Source organism: Gobius niger (genome assembly GCF_951799975.1).
Source record: "Gobius niger genome assembly, chromosome: 16".
Lineage (NCBI taxonomy): Eukaryota > Metazoa > Chordata > Actinopteri > Gobiiformes > Gobiidae > Gobius > Gobius niger.
The window spans coordinates 13972883-13992491 of record NC_136867.1 but is presented as its reverse complement, the minus strand read 5'-3'; the positions used below and the strand labels follow the sequence as shown (position 1 = coordinate 13992491).

At 41.5% G+C, this 19609-nt stretch overlaps 1 protein-coding gene across 2 annotated transcripts in view; it reads left to right on the top strand.

Moving 5' to 3' along the window:
* lrfn5a (leucine rich repeat and fibronectin type III domain containing 5a) overlaps positions 1 to 18914 on the top strand; it is a gene marked incomplete at its 3' end in the record, with an annotated part of 60434 nt that extends 41520 nt beyond the window's left edge. The window contains exons 3-9 of one of the 2 annotated variants that reach the window (XM_079573024.1): positions 172 to 300; positions 780 to 960; positions 1413 to 1568; positions 1641 to 1900; positions 3863 to 4327; positions 15808 to 16081; positions 17608 to 18914. In XM_079573024.1, coding sequence (XP_079429150.1) covers positions 172 to 300; positions 780 to 960; positions 1413 to 1568; positions 1641 to 1900; positions 3863 to 4327; positions 15808 to 16081; positions 17608 to 18501 — 2359 coding nt within the window. Of the gene's footprint in view, positions 1 to 171; positions 301 to 779; positions 961 to 1412; positions 1569 to 1640; positions 1901 to 3862; positions 4332 to 15807; positions 16082 to 17607 lie in introns of those variants that run through there. The other variant, XM_079573025.1, reaches the window with a different exon arrangement.
* Between the last annotated feature and the right edge of the window lie 695 nt (positions 18915 to 19609).

The following is a 19609-nucleotide window of genomic DNA, read 5'->3' as shown; positions in this document are numbered from 1 at the left end:
AAAGTTTCCAAACCACGCATGTGATGACTATGAGAAGACATGTAGTGTCAACAAAAAACACGGATTCAGTATTCAGTTTTATATTCTGTAAGAACATTTTCTACAATAATTCTGTTTGAGGAATTTTGTTGGGAATCATGAATTTATATTTATGCTGTTTACTGTTTGCAGCGTGAAGAGGAAAGACTTCGCAAACATGACTCGGCTAGTGGATCTAACGCTATCCAGAAACACCATCTCCTACATCACACCTTATGCCTTCACTGATCTGGAGAATCTCAGAGCCCTGCACCTCAACAGGTATGAACTTGCCAATAATAAAAACAATGAAGGGGTGCTTTCATTTGAGGCTAATACCGCATCTCTCCAATCAACGACTCTGCAGCTGGTTGTCTTTCTAGCAGGTTTAAATTGAAAACTGATGAAAGGCAGGCAAATAATACAGCTACTAATTGTTCTCCCTATTGTAATTCAAACGAGGTACTATACAGAAAGCTGATAACATTTCGCAATCCTGTGTTACCTGGGCAAACAATAGGGTAGTAGAAAGCAGTTAAGACAAAAGAAAGTTTCTCTTCAAGCATCATGTGACGTACAATCGTCATATATCAAACTTGTGAAGAATATAGCCCTCTGCTCATAAACTCTGCCCGGCTTGAATGCTGCAATGTATGTAGCCTGTGACAACCCAAGGCCTTCATGGAAACATGAAAATCCTAAAACAAAAAAAGGAAGAATGTGTGGTTTTACAGTATTTCTTTCTTTTTTTTTTGGGACAGTAATCGACTGACAAGGATAGGCAACGACACATTTAGCGGGATGTCCAAGCTCCATCATCTAATCCTCAACAACAACCAGCTGGTCCTCATTCACCAGGGAGCGTTCAATGACCTGCTCGCACTGGAGGAACTGGACTTGAGTTACAATAACCTGGACTCAATTCCTTGGGAGGCCATCCAGGTTTGCTCTTTTTTTTTGCTTCAAGATATTAGTTTTGTTTCAAAATCAATAAATAAATCAAAACTTTATGTATAAAGCGCTGTTCATACACAAGTGCTTTTACAAAGACGAGATTTACTATGTAAAACATTGAAAGTGTTGGATTGAACTGAAATAATTGTATGTACTATGATTTTTGGGGGGCTAATTTTTGGGACCGTTAATAACAATAACGAATGTGCGGTGGTGTGTAGCTCTTTAGGTAGATCACCAGGCCCATAATCACGAGTTTGTGACATCAATCCTTTTTTTTTTACTGGGCACCCACTGGGATGAACATAAATTGCCCCCTATGGTCTTGGCCTACAAAACATGATCTGAATTATGGAACATTGACAGAACTTACCAATAACAGTCTGTAGTAAAGCATGCACCTGTGTCTCAGTCAGTGCTTTCTGTGCTTCTCCCTACAGAGAATGATAAGCCTTCACACCTTGAGTTTAGACCACAACATGCTGGACTTTATTCCGGAGGGAACATTTTCGCTGCTACAAAAACTCAACCGATTAGACGTCACCTCCAACAAACTTCAAAAGTTGCCCCCAGATCCACTCTTTCAACGGGCACAAGTAAGTTTCCCTTTTTTGTGGACACCAAAATTAACAAAAACAACTTCTGCTAATGTTCTTCCTTCATTGCAGGTCCTGGCCACTTCAGGTGTGCTAGCACCTTCTGCTTTTCAACTGTCATTTGGTGGCAACCCTCTCCACTGCAATTGTGAGTTGCTTTGGCTAAGACGCCTAAACCGAGAGGATGATTTGGAGACTTGTGCCACGCCACAGCACCTGTCAGGCCGATACTTCTGGTCCATCTCTGAAGAAGAGTTTTTGTGTGAACCACCCCTAATCACCAGATATTCCCAAGAGATGAGGGTGTTGGAAGGGCAGAGGGTGGCACTCAGGTATGAAAAATGAATACACTTTTTCTCCCCTTTTTTTTCCTCAATATTTTGCTACGAGATAAGGCGTTACACATTATAAAATCACAGTAATGTTTACAAGCGGCTGCAAATGCCCAACAGCTCATTGGAGCGCTTAACAGGGACATCACAGTAAAATTTTAAGAGGGGGACAGAACTAAATCAAAACAACAATGAAACTGAGGCGTGGTGATGACTTCATTTGCATATATATTGGTCACACGCTCCCAATCATGATAGATGTTATGTTTTCAAATATGATATCCCCAGAAATGAGAAAGGCAGAGGGACGAAGTCAGCGGGATTATTATTGTGTTGCGCTTATTGCACCGGACATCTGTTTTCATATATGTCTAGTATGAGGAGATCAGACAGGTCAGTCCACCCAATATATCTGCTCTTAATAAGTTGAACATATGGGAAATATGGGGGAACTTTACGCCTTATTTTTATTTATTTTTATAAAACGCAATCATTTTCTCAATCATGAGAGCAACAAGCTGCTGTTGTTCATTTTCAATTAGCAACAATCATTTATTGCGTTATTAGTTCCAACAAATGAAGTTTTGATTTTGTTGCTTTTAAAACAGTGTCTCAATCTTGCTTTAATTGACTATGCACTTGGTACTTGGGGCAACGGTGGTGCAGGTAGTAGAGTGGGTTGTCTTGACGTCTTGATCATGGGTTCGAATCCCAGCTCCCGCAAATGCACACTGTCGTCGTGTCCTTGGGCAAGACACTTCACCGTACTTGCCTCCAGTGTCTGTGTAGATTGCTGTATGAATGAGAGAGGGCATGGGTGACTGGTTCCTTACTGTAAAGCATTTTAGGCCTGAAAAGGGTAGAAAAGTGCATATAAGTTGAGTCCATTTACCATTTACTTGTGTTTATATTCTTCATTTATCTATTTGGTTCAGTCAATCAACAGTATACACTACAAAAAGGAAATATCAAACATTTAGATGGTTTTCCTGATCTGACCAAGTTTACTTTGTTTTACTTGTTCGATGATATTTCAGATTGGTTCTAAGGTAATCTTGCTGGAAATAAGAAAGTAAAACTGCCTGTGGGATAAGACCAATGTTCTTCCCCCATTGGCAAAGAAAATTACTTGAAATAAAGACGAAAGGTATTGAATCGAGTCAGAAATATCTCAGAACAAGTGAAATAATGCCCAATTACATCTTAACTAGACAAAATAACTCAAAAATGTTATTATTATGCTCACAATGAGACATTTAAACTAATCTGGTTAAGTGCTTTTTGCAGTTGCTTCTGTATGGTTATATTTAGAGTATACGCTCACAAAAAGATCTTATATAAGGTTGTTTGAGCGTATGCTGTAAATAAAACCACACAGAACTGCTCTATACTGTACCACTGAGTAAAATGTTCAATTGAAACAAAGCAATGGTCTAACCTTCAGAGTGGCAGGCATTCATGGTAAGTGAAAGACAGCCACATACATAAACATTCATTTCATGCTGTAACTTGATTGCTTTTCCATTGTTTACAGCCTGTCACTTTCAATATTCCAGAGCACTTTTCTGTATAACCCCAGCATTCACTTAGGGACATTCATTGCTTATGCTGTGGCCTTCTTTTGCCATTTTTTTTATTTTCATTTGCAGGGACAAACATTGATTGTAGGCATTTGTTGTAGCTTATTTGGAATCATGTTCTTTCATTTCCACACCAGCCTCATTTGTCATAACGCTACCCAGTTATTTATAATCCAAAGTGTTGTTTGCGCAATGTAGTACAGAAAATAACTGAATAAGTCACAGGGAAGCTATGTTTTGCTTTTTTCCCCTCCTGTTTGAGTCCCGGGGGGAAAGTGGAAGGTTCCTCCAATCTGCTGCGTATGGCTGTTTTACTGTACGGTTGACCTCATTCTGTCCACTTGCTAATATGTTCCACTTGGATGCTCCCCTCTGCTCAAAGGTGTAAGGCGCGAGGTGACCCAGAACCGGCCATCCACTGGATCTCCCCCGAGGGCAAGCTGGTCTCCAACTCGTCCCGGACTCTGGTCTACTCCAATGGGACGCTGGACATCCTCATCAGTACAGTCAAAGACACTGGCTCTTTCATGTGTATCTCATCAAATCCAGCCGGCGAAGCGCATCAGACTGTGGATCTAGTCATTATCAAACTCCCACACATCTCCAACAACACAAACAACATTCAAGAGCCAGACCCGGGATCTTCGGACATCTCGACGTCCACGAGGGGAGGGGCTAATGGCAGTAACGTGACGGGGGACGTGAAGGGAGTGGATAAGCGCGTTGTGACGGCGGAGGCGACATCCTCAACTGCGCTGATTAAGTTCAACTTTCAAAGGACTATCCCGGGAATACGCATGTTCCAGATACAGTACAACGGGAGCCAGGACGACTCACTGGTTTATCGGTAAGTGACGCTGTATGTGGCCTATTTGTGGTCATCGTTGTGGTGTCAGTGACCATAACAGTTGTTTCTTTTAGTATTTTTAGCACTGATTTTTGTTGTTGTTGTTGTTGTTGTTGTTGTTGTTGTTGTGTACCTTAAGGAACTACTCAAGGACTGTTGCATACTATATTAGTGCTATAAGTAACAGATAAAGTAGTAATATCCATTGTGGTATTAATAACAGTATTTTGAGAGACATTTGTTTCGCCTCTGGCACAATGGAAACTGAACAATGATATGTCCAACCACAGTGGGACAGAGTTACACCAGTCTGAGATGCTAAGATTGGATTACGTTTGACTAGACGCTAATGATCCCGTTAGCAAAGTGTGATCGGCCCAAATAAAAACTGAGCAGGCAACCAAAGTGAGCTGAATTAAACTATAAAGCAAATGGGCTGTTTATTGCAAAATCGATGGAGAAGCTAACGGATTGTAAAAAATGTCCGGAACGGCATACTAATTCAGTCCGACCTTCAAGTATAAAACGGTTAGGCTGCGGTGAAGCTAGCTTTGCATTTGGCATTGACAGGGCGTCCGCTTCTTCACTTATTCTTGTTTGCTTTGGATTACACAGACTAAAGCTAGCTCCCAGGGAATGACTGTTTGAGCTAAATATTTACCCTGGAGATGAGCAAGAAAGAATTAGCAAATATAGCATTGAATGCGTAGCCCTAGGCTATTGCTTTAAATATCAAGCCTAATCCTCATTCACCAGTGTACATTATTATGGACATAAGGTGGGAGTTTATGAAACTGCCAGGGCCTGAGTGGTAATTTATATAGTCTTTGCTGGATCTTGGTTTGTTGAAGTGTGTTGGTTCCAGGACAAAAGCTACAAAGATGGATCATAGCAGAGAAGAAATTATCTGATGCTATCAGCACACCATATTATTCCTAATCTCGATTCCTAATCTCAGAACATCATTTATTAGCCTCTTAGCCTCAAAGAAAGAATGTATCATTAGCGCTCAGCACCAATACGATTTGGAGCTTTCTGTCTATGAAGATAAATGCAAGATAGTGTCTGCGATTTGCAGATATTATCATGCAGTGTTGTTAGATCAAGTAATGAAATATATATATACTAGCTGAGACCCGGCCTTCGGCCGGGCCTCGCTAGTCTCCACATTTGATATTCTGAGATTATGAGTGATTACAAAGAAAAGTCAAACCCGTCACACAGTTCAGCTGTAGAACAGTGGTTCCCAATCCATTCCAAAAACTATGGCCACGACAAATGTTTAAAATAATGAAGGCAAAAAATAATTTCAAACAAACAGCAATTGGAGAGTTTGATGCACCCGTGCTCCTTTCTTATTAACTACAACGACAATATGCTATGTTATATGCTAAACTCAGGGAATAGAATTCAAGAGATAGTGGAATAATTATGGATAAATATGAGGGGTTGAGCTCTAACGGTTTGGGTCACGGTGCAGGACCCGAGGTTTGGTGCATCACGGTAGTGTACAATAAAACAAATAATAAGTAGGTTTTGAACTGAAATAGCCTAATGATCGTTGTTAGACAGTATTTATAACTTTACAATGTAATTGGCAATGCTTTCAAAGCTGCTGTAGAATAAAATGTACCTCTGGGCTCACAATACGTGAAAGCAAAATAGAAAACAAATGGTACAGCAGCAAAGGAAAAAAAAAGAAAAAAACTACGCAGTGCAGGCCATGCGCTCGTTAAGTTGTAGTTTCATTTTCGCTTTCACTCACACGGAGGATAAATCAGTCGGAGCAGCGCGTTTGATTAGAGGCTCGTGTTGGAGCAGGTTTTGGGCAGGAGAGACTTAAACAAAGACACGCAGATGTGTTTTGGAGGATGTACCTGTACCTGTGCGGAGCGTCTACAGCTGCAGTTTAGGGTGAGTGACGATGGCACACAGCGGCCTGTTTGGATGCGCGCGCGCGCGCACACACATACACGCCTGCGCACGCACGCGCACACACACACACACACACGCACACGCGCACACACGCGCACACAGGCCTATTTGGATGCACGCGCGCACACATACACGCACGGACGCTCACACGCGCACACACACAAACGCGCGCGCACACACACAGCGCCCTGGTTGAATGCGCGCACACGCACGGCAGTCAGATCTCGTGCACTCGCGTTTTTGTGACGGTGGGTTGTCCTCGGACAGCAGCACCGCGGCTTTCTGGTATTCCCAAACGGTCTCCCATCCCAGTCCTAACCAGGCCCGTCCCTGCTTAGCTTCAAAGTCGGTATGGGAAACAAACATGGCGGCGGCCAGGCGGCGGCCATTGAGTTAGCGTTTTCTATAATAGATATATATATATATATATATATATATATATATATATATATATATATATATATATATATATATATATATATATATATATATATATATATATATATATATATACTGTGTATATGTATATTTTTGGTGAATAAGGATCAGAAAAAGCAGCAGCACCAGTAGTGGTATATTTGATAGTAATTGGAGTTAATGGTGTTTTACATTTACTTAGAGTCAACTTATAATTTCTCATATTTTAAGATTCTTCTCCAAGCTCCGATTTCCCCAATTAACCAAAGGCTAAAATCTAAAGCTAGGTACTCCTAATCAGACTTAGCTCAAAACCTGGAGAAGGGCCCCTGATTTCCCCAGGCCAATGGATCTCTGCACTCTTTCAATTGAAATGATCAGGTTATTAAAGTACACCTGAACCTGAAGTTAAATTATTCATATTAATGTCCAAAATCAGGTGTATTGTGAGCAAAACAATACATTCTCAGTGTGTTACAAATTTCAACTTTTTGGGGGGGAATTGGATGTGAACATGTTCACCCAAACACTGAAGAAACCGCATCTTCAAAGCCTTGGCTGGAGCGAGCATGACAAACAGGCTCCTATGGGTGCTCTGTGTGGACGGGTGATTGGACAGCCATCCAGCACCCAAAATCATCCCTTTTCACACCACTCACAGCCCTCTCCCCCCATCTCTGTTCCTTTTTGTTGTCGCTGTTCCCGAGTTTTGCTTTCAATCCGCAGTGTGTTGTTCAGTGTTATTCTACCAGCCTCCTCCTGCCTTTAGATAGACAATTGATTTCCATTCAACACCTCGGCTGGCACAAAGCAGCTCACCATTGATCCCGTTTTTTTCATTACCTAAACACAACAGAAAGTGGAAAAGGGAAGCCACAATGGACAAAGAAAAATGAGTAGAATGTTGAGGAATAATGACTTGAAAAGGTGACTGTATAGGAGGTAATGAATAGGAGAAAAAATAGATATATTTCTGAATATTCTCCTTATTGAAAGTATCATCATAAGGGATATGCTTACTTTCAGAAACTCAATGACAGATTGCCATGTAACTTTCATGAACCAAACACAATATTATATGGCATTTCTGTGATGAGGTATCGTTTAACAATACCAAGCTCTAGTTTGAACATGTTTGTGAATATTGCACAGTCTTCAATGTTGCCCAGATCTCAGTAGAAGGGTCTATTGATTGACACTGGTGTGGAACACTTTTATCTTAATGTTCCTGTCTGGAAGTGGAAATGGGGGCACATACTGGCAGTCTGCTCTTTGCATAAACACGACGATAAATGAATGACAGTTTAATGCCTCTTCAGGCCCCCCCACCCGCTTTTCTTAACTTCCTGGACATGTAATACATTGCATATGTGAAATGTAATCTGTGTAATGGTTGATTCTGCATCGATCGCTGCAGAAAAGGCCTATGCACCAATAACTCCAGTGGTAAGGTCACAGTCATGAACGGAGCAGCTCTCCGACAAACATGGATTTAATGTCCAGTGCTGGGACACTTGAGACCTGCAGACTGACGCATGCTGCTGTTTTAACACCAGCGCTACTACTTAAGTATTGACTTTCAGTACAGGAGCATCAAAAACAACTCTGAACGGAGACCCAGAAAAAGGCTTTCATAGCATTGACACAAAAGCAATAAAACAAATTCACACAGTTTTGTTTCAGCCAATAAATAAAGCAATTTTTGAAAAAGGCTTGCTTGAACAACATGCAAATTGATATTTTCTTGATGCAATTCGTGCTAAAGGAAAAAGAATAAGCACTGGTTTGGGGAAATGGTAACAGGGTAACAGTGAAAGTTTGCAAATCTGAGAAAGGAAAAAGTGAATAATTGTACGGTGCTAAAACCCAACCAAAAATGGCCAAAATGTGACTGAAGATTAGATTAGTGGGGGTACATTGTGCTACTGCAGCAAGTAAGGAAAAGCAATCAAATAGGCTGATGTCAGTTATATAGAATTACAAAGTGCAAAGCTGGGTTACATGTGCCCTCTTATCTCTGTCTGTGGAGTCTGTGGAAAACTAATAAATGCAAAGCAATACAAAGTGGTGTATGTGTGGGATGTTATTGAAAACAGAGGGGGAATTAAGGAATAAATTAATGTATACAGCTTATGTTTTTAGAAGCTATTTGCTGGTTTGACTAAAATGACTATGCATTCAAAGTTAACTGTTATAGCATGGTTTTATGTCAAATCAATATAATAATACAATTCTAAAATGCCATACAGGAGGGGAAAAAGCGGAATGATCTTTTTTATTGCCCCATTGACACTGGGATTATTTGCACCTCAGCGGTTCCCGCCCTCTCTCCTATCACGGGGTCAGGCCAAGGCTGGACTCAGTTGTAAGCAATATTACGCAGACCTTTTACATTTGACCACTGCTGACACCGGGGCTACCAAAACACTCTTTGGCCTTTACACCTCGCTGCTTTTACGGCTCAATTCACCAGTGACGATCCAGCATGCAGTGTGACCGTCAAACTGCCACTAAACCGCTCAGCACAAGGAAGTAAGCGCACACATAAGGAGCTGAGTATTGTGCACATTTTGTGGTTATAGAAGGCCATAATAAAGATTTTAAAGTGATAAGTTCTTTGTTAAAGGGGCTAGATGCAAGTTTTTATAGCCATTTTTAAACTCTGTATAGTCTGAGCAGGGCAGAATGAAATATAGAGGAGTGATTTGGGGCTTGAGGAGAGGAAAAGGTTTGGAAAAAGAAAAAAAATCATGTAAGAACCGTGATAATTGCGTTGATAGTTGCGCTGACTGTATTTATACATGCCTTTCAGTCATGTGACTTTTGTTGTTTTGGTGGCCATTTTGAAAACCGAAGTAGAATTATGTAGTACTACATGTGACAATATCTCTACTCAGGATGAAGATGAAAGATAACTAATTGACAGTTGCATTTTTATGTACTTGTAGTCATTGCTCAAGAAGGTAACAGTAAAACACAGCCCCAGAGAGCGCACGTTTATGTGAAGAGACCAATGAGTCAGGGTTTAAGCTGCTCAAGATGCTAGCATGCTACCGGTTAGCATCTAGCTTCAACAGCTCAGCTCCGACCTCTCCAAGAGAAAGCCCTGAACCACAAACATCTAGCCTTAGATACAACATGTGACAGAGGTCAGAGCTGAGCTGTTACTGTAGTGTTTTCTCAGTGTTCATAGATGTGAGCCACACATGTGTTTATCATGTTGAAGATCAATCAACTGTCAATGGCTGACAGTTGCTAACCGGTAGCATGCTAATGTCTTGAGCAGCTTAAACACTGACTCAGAGACTGTTGACATGACAAACTGTAAAAATCACAGATAAAGGTTTTCTGTTTCCTCTTTTATGGGTTAATTTAGTCTGAGGAGTGAAGCAGATCTTTAGTAAATCCTGCTGTAGCTTGACGAACAGCACTGCTACGTCTGTGCCCTATTTGCTGGGTATATCACATAAACTCTGGGGCCGTGATTTTACTCCTATCTTCTACGAGTGATGATTACGAGTAAATAAAAATGCCACTGTCAATCAGTTGTCTTTCTTTTTCATCCTGAGTAGAGATATTGTTATTCAAAATGGCCGTCAGAACTATGAGTGATGTCATTGGAAACGCATGTATAAATGGTTGATAGTTCAGCCATGTCGTTGTTTTCTATATTGGTGTTCTGTGTGTTTGGAGTAGTTGATTGTACTTTGGCATAACCAGTTAGTTCAACCTGTAACAATGGATACATTTCTTTCCCTCACATGCAGGAAAGGTCTTTCCATCCCAGCAGTCCCTCTTGTGCCAAGGCCTAACGCCTTAGTAATGCTGCCTTCATGTGGTCTCGTAATTATGGTAAATAGCTCAATAGCCACTCAATTTTAATATCATCTCTTTTTCCACACTTGGAAAAAAAGCCAAACTTACATTGTATCAAGTCGATACAAAGCAGTAGTTCAGCGGTTTGTGGACGACTTGCTCACGTGAATTCATTTGTTTATAGTGTATTGGTGTGTATTGTGTGTCACTTTGTTAAGACACTAAAGCACTTGAACACAATGCACTCGTAATGTCCACTTCACAACTGGAAAGGATCATCTTTACCAGAGCACATGAAGGCAGCGCAAAGAGCGAAAAACATTTCTTACCCAAGTCTAATGATCCAATTCACTTTTTATGGCCCTACAAACACAAACCTAATGCAACGTACTTTTGTTCTAAGTGGTCTATGGGGTTTTTAAACATGAGTCCAAGGCTAAACCTGGCTCGCAAAGGACGTAATGAGATTGAACACAGTTTATACAACTTTAGAAAAATACAAAAGACCTTGGCATTGTAAGCTACGCATGTAAATAAATAAGAAGTAAATCAGATAAGATAAATGTTTCATCATATATAAATATGTCGTGGGTAGTGTGTTATTGCAGTGGCCCCAAAATCTCCCAGAACCACTGTGTGAGAGCTGCAGAAGTAATTTTAGTCTCGGGGTCAGAAAGTCTGCAAAAACCACAATACAGCGTTATCACCATTTTCATCAAGATTGCGAGAGAACATTGCTGCTTTGATGCGAGCACAAGCAGGTATATATCGAGTTCACAAACAAACAAAGGCCCTGCCTGACCCCCTGCAGCGTTCGGAGCAGGTGATTCAGCAGAAAAGAAGCAGAGCTGAGGTAAGCAGAGGAGGTCCACACTGGGATGGAGAGCTTCCTGTTTCCTGTCCAGCTGCTTCTGTGGAGCCTCTATGACGTCCACTGTCTCACTCAGCACTCCAAATGCGGGCCTTATGTTTACTCATTAACCTCACGCCGCCTCCGGTTTGGATCCTGGGAGAAAACAACTGTTCTCAGATCAGTTTTCATTACAGCTCTTCTGAAAGGGAACGCTGGAGGTTTTTGGAGGTAGACTAGAAGAGCATACAGCACGGGCCTGATGAGGAGGCTGAATCAAAGGAATGAGATAATTATAGTTTTTACTTGACGCTGCTGCTCTCTAAGGATACTTGTTTCATAAGGAACTAAATTATAATTATAGCTTTAATTGAGGAGCGAATTCCTCCCCGTGTGTGTCTCTGCTATGTTACTGCCAGGCTAATCGGCTAATTGGCAAACTATTATTTACTATTCCAGAACGTTTTAATGATTTAAAATTGATGTTACAGCCCACCTGGCAGTAACGACACAGATCTCTGTTCGACTTGCAGGTGTATGGGTGCCTGTTATCCGGTGGGCTGTGGCATCAGGAGCATTTTGGCATAGTGACCCCTGCGGAGATAAGAAGCTCACAGTGCAATGTTTTGGGCCTGCCTGGGAGAGTCATACAGGAGTACTATTAGCCTATTAGCATGGCACAGTGCCATCTGCTGCGTAAGTGACATTAGCTCTGGGGTCAGTGGTAATGGGGCAGAAGCTGAACTGCCATTAATCCTCTTCATTTTCAACTTCCAAACCGGCAAACGCAACTGGTGAGAGCGAGTGTCAAACTGCAAGTTGTCTATAAGTGAGAAGATACTGTTTGGGACAAACTGCTGATCCCAAACCCTGACGTAGTTCGGCAGCAATTTTGGCTACAGATTTGGCTGAAGGCTATAACAATAAAAAATAATATTTGATGTAATATAAAAAGAAGCAGACATGGTAAATTGTGTGTGTTTTTTTAAAAAATCACACAACTTTGTTTTTGCACATCTAAAAAGTATTATGTAGTTAGGGCTATTTAACTTTGACGCAAGCACAGCAGAAGCAGAGTTAGCGATTGCCAGCAGCACTGAATATCATTTTCAAAAATAATTGGACAACCTACTTTTTCTAAATCTGTGACCCACATTTTTTTGGAGACTACAATAGATTTGAATATATATATATATATATATATATATATATATATATATATATATATATATATATATATATATATATTCAAATCTATTGTAGTCTCCAAAAAAATGTATATATATGTATATATATATATATATATATATATATATATATATATATATATATATATATATATAGTATATATATATATATATATATATATATATATATATATATATAGTAAGTAAGTAAGTAAGTAAGTAAGTAAGTAAGTAAATAAGTGCTTTCTTTGTCCGTACAAGGAAATAGTGTTCAGGTGTTAGTCCTGAGTCGCTGCGACTGAGCCGCGCCACCACTGTGGGCCAATCTGACCAGCATGTGTTTGGAGGTAGAAAAACCATATCACCCAGAGGAAACCTGGCTGACGGCCTTCAGTGCTCCTCTTGCCTCCTGTGTTTATCCTGTTTCATAGCGTGGTGTCCTGCACTGGTCTGCTCCTCAACCTCCTCCTTCCTCTTCCTCCTTGATATAATAATATAATCTTATTTTATATATAATCTATAGTTGAATTATCTCATGTAAAGATTAATCCGAACAACTGGAGATCTTTTTATGATTTAGGCATGACAAACATGCCGTCACAAAGTAGATATTGTTGGAGCCCCTTATCACACTGGTCCAGCTTGACCTGCCAAGCTCTACCATTCGGAATCCCAGGCACTTTATTTTGCCTGAATTACATGCTTGTGGTCTGAAGGCGTTCTTTGATATGTAATCAAATGAAATGGGCTGAAATAGTGGTCTGGTGTCGTAGTACATTGCTGATCATGAAGCTTGCATTTGTGTAACAACAAAAGCTGGAAGCCATTGGAGAAACGATTGGTGCCTTTGTTCAGACTAAATTGAGGTTGGTGCTGTTGCGATCATAAATATGAGCTCTTGGGCAGGTTTATCTTTGGGTTTCAGTCTGGTTTAATGATCCAGGTAAAAAAAAAACATCGCTCCTGCGTTCTAATGGTACGTTGTGTTAGCTATTCGTTAGATGGTAATTGATTATTCGAAAACCCACGTGCAATTATGCTAGCACTGCTGAAAACTGCTGATTAGAGAAGCTATAGAACCGGCCTGGGCGACCCCAAAATTTTGGAATGGTAGTGTATATATATATATATTTGTTTTGTTTTGTTTTGTTTTGTTTTTTTGAGTCAGTGTATTGCCTGTGTTCAGGCACAGTCATCAATGCCTGTGGAGATGACTGTAGTCGAGGTCTCTCATAGTATACAGTACATTGAATGAGATATGAAACATTTCCACATGTGTCCACACACAGCCGTCCAGGGCTGAGGGCTTGGCACTACTCAGCAGATAGATTAGTGTAATAGTCTCTGCCAAGGCAATCATCTGCCCACTGTAGGCCTTGAAACACTGGCAGCAAGATCCCGCCGTGCACAACAAAATGAACCACAATGAATGACTCCGTTTGGATGGCTTCACAATGGTGACAGGTCCAATACATAGGAAATAATTATATGCAGGACAAAAAGCTCATCTGATTTGCATTAGAATGCATTTAGCGGACTCAGTATGTGGCAGAGCATATAGTTCACTACACCGCAGCACACTGTCAATCAATGTCTGAATATGCCTGTAATCCTATCTATCATCTAGAATCATCTAGAATACCTATTCTTGATTGGGATATATTCAATATATTTTTCATTTGTCAGCAGTACTAATATGTTTAAAACACACAAATGCTTTTACTTGGAGTTCCTTAAAGCTTTTAAAACAGTTTCCACTTAGTGGCTGACATACAGAATCAAAACAAAGTAAATATTCACAAAATTCATTTCACACATTTGTGGAAAGTAGAGGACTCTTATGCATGTTTATTCCAAGCTCTGGACATATAGGTTATTGGTTGTTGCCTACTCTGTACAAAGCACATCTAAATGTATTTCTCTGAGCCATGCATTATTTATAACCTGGTAAACAATGCTTTCTATTTTTGCTTGTGACATTGTTATACTCTGCATCAAAGTGACGAACAGTAAAAAGTGTAGAATTCTTCGCAGATAGACAGACATGATCTTCCCTATGCATAATTTTGTCGAGGCGAAAGGCCAGAGACAATAATAGCCATATGAATCTGTCTCTTGTATCTGTGTATGCAAATTGACCTGTTTCCAAACTTGTAGGTGCTTATGACATTTGCTCCTCTAATTAATCTGCAAACCCCACAGTGTGACTTTCTGTCTTCTTGCAGAATTAATGACCGTGTTAGCTGGGGTAAGGGTGTTTAGGTGGCCAAGGTTTCCCAGAGCATGTATGGAATCATCAAAAGGTACATAGGATGCCCTCCCACAGTCAGATGGAGGGATTGCCAACAGCTGCACAAGATGACTATTTTTGAATATTGCGGTACCAATATGATTTTTTTTTTTTTTTTTTTTCCTTGAGGAATGGCCAAAAATCCTCAAAATTACATTTAAATGTCTAGGAGTGATCTCATGAATAGCTGTATATTCACTCTCCAGTTGCTAATACCAGCTTAAGCTCTTCCCTTAACCTTAATTTAACGGAAAAACTCAATGCTTTAACCTGGCCAAATGCACCTTGGCTCTACCTCAGTGCACCCGGGGCGAGGATCCTGTGAACTCGCCAGCCTTTTTTTGGGGGGGGTTTTAATGAGGAATTACATTAGCATTTTAATGAGCCAATCCGGGAAAAGCTGACAGCCGAAACTGGAGGACAAATGCGCACACCCTGCCACAAATATGACAAGGATCTGGAGAAGAGAGAGACGAGTGGCTTAGGCTCAGACTACCGTCGACAAGACTCAAATCAGACCTGGCCTGTTTTACAGTGCCCCAGAATGCTCCCCAAAGTGAGCTCCACTGCGAGATCAGGACAATTAAACTCAGGGAGGGCATCTGCTACCAAGATTTGCACAATAATAAATCATTTGATTAGAGTGCTGTCCTACTGATGACTTTTGGGTTGTTGTTTTGGAGGATTCAGCAGCACTTATACACAGTGGAGCTGAGTCTGGAGATTCGTCAGTGCAACTTCCTTCCCACTTTCTTTCTTTCTTTAGTCGGTTTTGTGGCTAGAACCTTGGAAAAACGATATCACGTCCTGTGTTGTCAAACAGGCTGTACAATACTCTCTTCTCCAACATGCAAGCATCATAGTTATGTTCTAAAATGTATATTCCATTAGGCAGGTTTAATCTTCTGGTATATTCGAAAGACTGCAGCTGCTTTCCACAGTAATACTTTGTTAACCGTCTTTGTCTTTGTCATTGCCTTCACAGGATGATCCCACCATCAAGCAAGAACTTCCTTGTGAACAACCTGGCAGCGGGTACACAGTATGACCTGTGCGTTCTGGCCATTTATGATGACATCATCACCTCCCTGACGGCAACGCGGGTGGTGGGCTGTGTGCAGTTCACCACAGAGTCCGAGTACATGAGGTGTCAGTTCATGCAGTCGCAGTTCCTCGGCGGCACGATGATCATTATCATCGGAGGGATCATTGTGGCCTCTGTGCTGGTCTTCATCATCATCCTCATGATACGATACAAGGTGGGGCTCGCTCGCTCACCTATACCATCACTGCAGCATAAATTCGACATTAGAGTTAGGGAGCTAGGGATGCACCGATACCACTTTTTCTAAAACCGATACAAGTACAAGGCATTTTCTTCAACATACTTTTTGAAGTAAATTGACGGTTTATAGACTGACTTTTTCACAGCAGATTGGTTCTTAATTACTTAATTTACTCATGTACATTTCCTTGTGTAAAGTAGGCTACACTTTTAAGAAACGTTATATCAGAAATGAACGAATGCCATTTTATTTTATTCTTTATTCAATATTATTTTTATTGATTATTTTTATTGCACTGTCCATCATAGACAGAACAGCTCATGTCCAAAAGCTCCTCAATGCCTGTGCTTTATTCATTTATCTATTTTTATTTAACAATAGTATTGAGATGGTTACTTATTACTGAAGCTAAATGGTCTCTTTCTCGTGTGTTTATAGCAACTTAGCCAGTAGCTACAGCATTTTGATTGCTTTGCTGCAGCTCATTTTCGCTCAATATGGACATTATAATGACCAATATGGTCTTTATTTTGGATTTCTTGAGTACCTTTTAGTCGCTGGGTTAGATTTTCAGATGAATAAGCCACTGGGCATAAAACGGCATAGGAACTGCCAGAACTGTTAGCCGCGTGTTAGCGGCTAGTTTAGCAACATAAGACTGTATCTTGTAAACACTGCAGACTCCAAGCTGCAGCTTTAACTACATTTAGCTCTGGTTAAATCCAGCACAGACTCTGATTTAGGGAGTGTAATCTGCAGTAAAGTCAGCTCTATGTGGAATATTTTATTTCCACTAAAGAATTCTCCAGTTTGTTGCTATTTTCTCTCCTCAGCAGAGAGGTGCGACCCGTAGGAGCGCCGATACCACACGTCAAGTGGTATCGGTTTCTGGTATCGGGACCTGATGAATGAGTAAGAGTATGAGTACAAGCATGTGGTATTGGCCCGATACTGGTAGCGGTATCGGTGCATCCCTAATCAGAGTAAAGCTTAAATCGGCGACTGGACTGAGTTTAGTTAAGTTTAGGACATTTGGTTTTTATTCAGGGACGCTTCCTCTTAGCTCTTGTGGATAGAAACTGTGACAACTAAACCCAAAATCCCGAGCGGTCTTATACACGACTCAGGCAATTAAACTCAGTCCAGTTTACGATTCAAGCGTCTCTCCAATGAATACTCCCTGGATGAATGAGAGCCGTAACAAATTCTAAGAAAGCCTTTTGTGTGTTGACATTTTAATCATGGGGGACGTATAGTAGTGTTCGCTTTAGAGTCAACAGGACTGTAGAGCTACATTTTGTAATAACACTGCATTAAGTAATAAAAGGCCAAAATGAATAAATTAAAAATTTTCAGTATAATAAAACCTCATTACATGCTGACAGGTATACATAAAACATACCTGACACCTCTCTCTTGTTTTCAAGTATTTTTTAAGGTTTTGTAGATAGAATTGTGTAGAATGTGTGTGTTCATGCTCTGCCTTGTGCCTGTCTTAGGTGTGTCACCCTAGCGACGGAGCCAAAGGAGTTTCTCTGTCAATGACCAACGTCCACTCCCAGACCAACGGGCAGCAGTCTCAGGGCTGCACTGTCACCCCCAGCTCCTCCAAACACGGCTCCATCGGACTGGACGAGCTCTCAGGGGACTCCAAGAACAGGGCTCGCGGAGGAGCCAAAGACACCGTGATTCAGTCCTCGGACTCCCCACTGCCGGACTGCTCCACGTCAGGGATGGGACAGACCTGGACCGCCAAGAGCCCCACCACAACAACAGTAGCTATAGATGAGAAGACCTCTTTGACTGGTGCTCAGCTCTCCTCTTCGTCTCCCACTGGGTCACTGCCTAAACCAAAACGTAAACCAGCGCCCAGCAAACCGGGCTCCTCCTGTTCCAACACCACCTCCTCCACCATCTTGACTGAAGTTCTGCCTCGCCCCTCCTCAAGCGCCTCCTCCAGCGCCTCCTCCGCCCTCCTGCTGCCTTCCACCCCTCTGGAAAACCTCAACACCAACCGGAACAACTCCACCTCGCTCAACCAGTCGCCTCCAGCAGCCTTCAGCCCGGTCACACTGTCCAGTCCCAGCCCGCGCTTCAGAGACACTCCCATCCTGCGCCGGGCCCCTCGCGTCGCCTCCTCATGCTCCGCCAAGTATCAGACTCTGCCAGTGGAGGACGGGGGGCGCAGCCGGGCCCGCAGGAGGTACTCCCTCAGTGAAGGGGGCTCAAAGACTAACACGCTCCAGCAGGGGGCGGTAAGCGCTCCGAAGCTAGGACGTATCATGCGGAACAAGAGGAGCCAATCAATGAGTGCAATGCTACTCGCTAAAGAGGCCGAGGACTCTGAAAAAGGCCGCTGCGATTCAGACTGGATCTTAGAGAGCACAGTTTGAACTACAAGCAACAAAATGGCGACCACCAACTGGTTAACGCCCTTTTTTTTTTGTATGACGTGTGTTTTGGTTTTCAGGTGTCCAAGTGGTTTCTTGCCGTTTAGAGTGTTTATGATTTTAGACGTGTGAGGGAATGGGTGTGTGCTAAAAAAAAAAAGTGTGCGTGTCCTGAGAACATTCTTTTTTTTTAAATGCTTTTCCGAACTTTTGTGTCCACAACTCTTTGTATTCAGTTTACATTTATCACTGTTTTTAGTTTGAAATCGGTCTTATAGTGAGTCCATACTCTGCCTTGTCTCGTTGGTACCACTTTATAGCACAAATGAAAAACAAGACAATGGGCTTGCCACGTCATACACAACCACCTTTTTTCCGAACAGCGATTTACTATTACAGGAAGGAACAAAATAAAAGTTAAATAAATCGACATGGGACTGACAAGCACACTGTTCAATCGCCACAGAAGAGTGTTGTACAACGGCAAGAGGATAGCAGTCGGTGCCTTCTTTTGCACTAATAACTCCCTCTGATAGACTAGAGAACTGGATTTTGTAGACTTCGCAGCTCCATATGTGAGGGGTTAGAACAGAGGGGACAAAGAAAGGAGTCAAGATTTCACACATAGCCTTTTTACTTACAAAGGAACACGGACATTTCAATGTGCAAACGATGGTGAAAATGGACTAAAAAAAAAAAAAAACTCTTATGAAATTGATATTTTTTAAAGGGAAGTGAAAAAAAACAACAAAAAAAACCTTATGGGCTGCTTCCTGACTGGGTTTACTACAGCCTGTGTTGGTCACAAGCTCTGGAGAAGCCTCTGTACAGAAAAGACAACATGTACTGTGTTGTTATGTTGTGTAAAATAAAAATGGATAAAAACAAAATGTGTGTGTTTCTATGCATTGTGTAGTGATTGTGATTAACATCAGGCCCTTCCGTATTTTATAGAAGAGAATTGTAAGTCCCCCCCCCCTAGAACCGCCACCTTAACATGGTGGAGGGGTTTGAGCACCCGGATGATCCTGGAGCTCTGTTGTCTGGGGCTTCGTGCCCCTGGTAGGGTCTCTAGATGACGGGTCAGACCAGGAGCGGTTCAGAAGTCCTT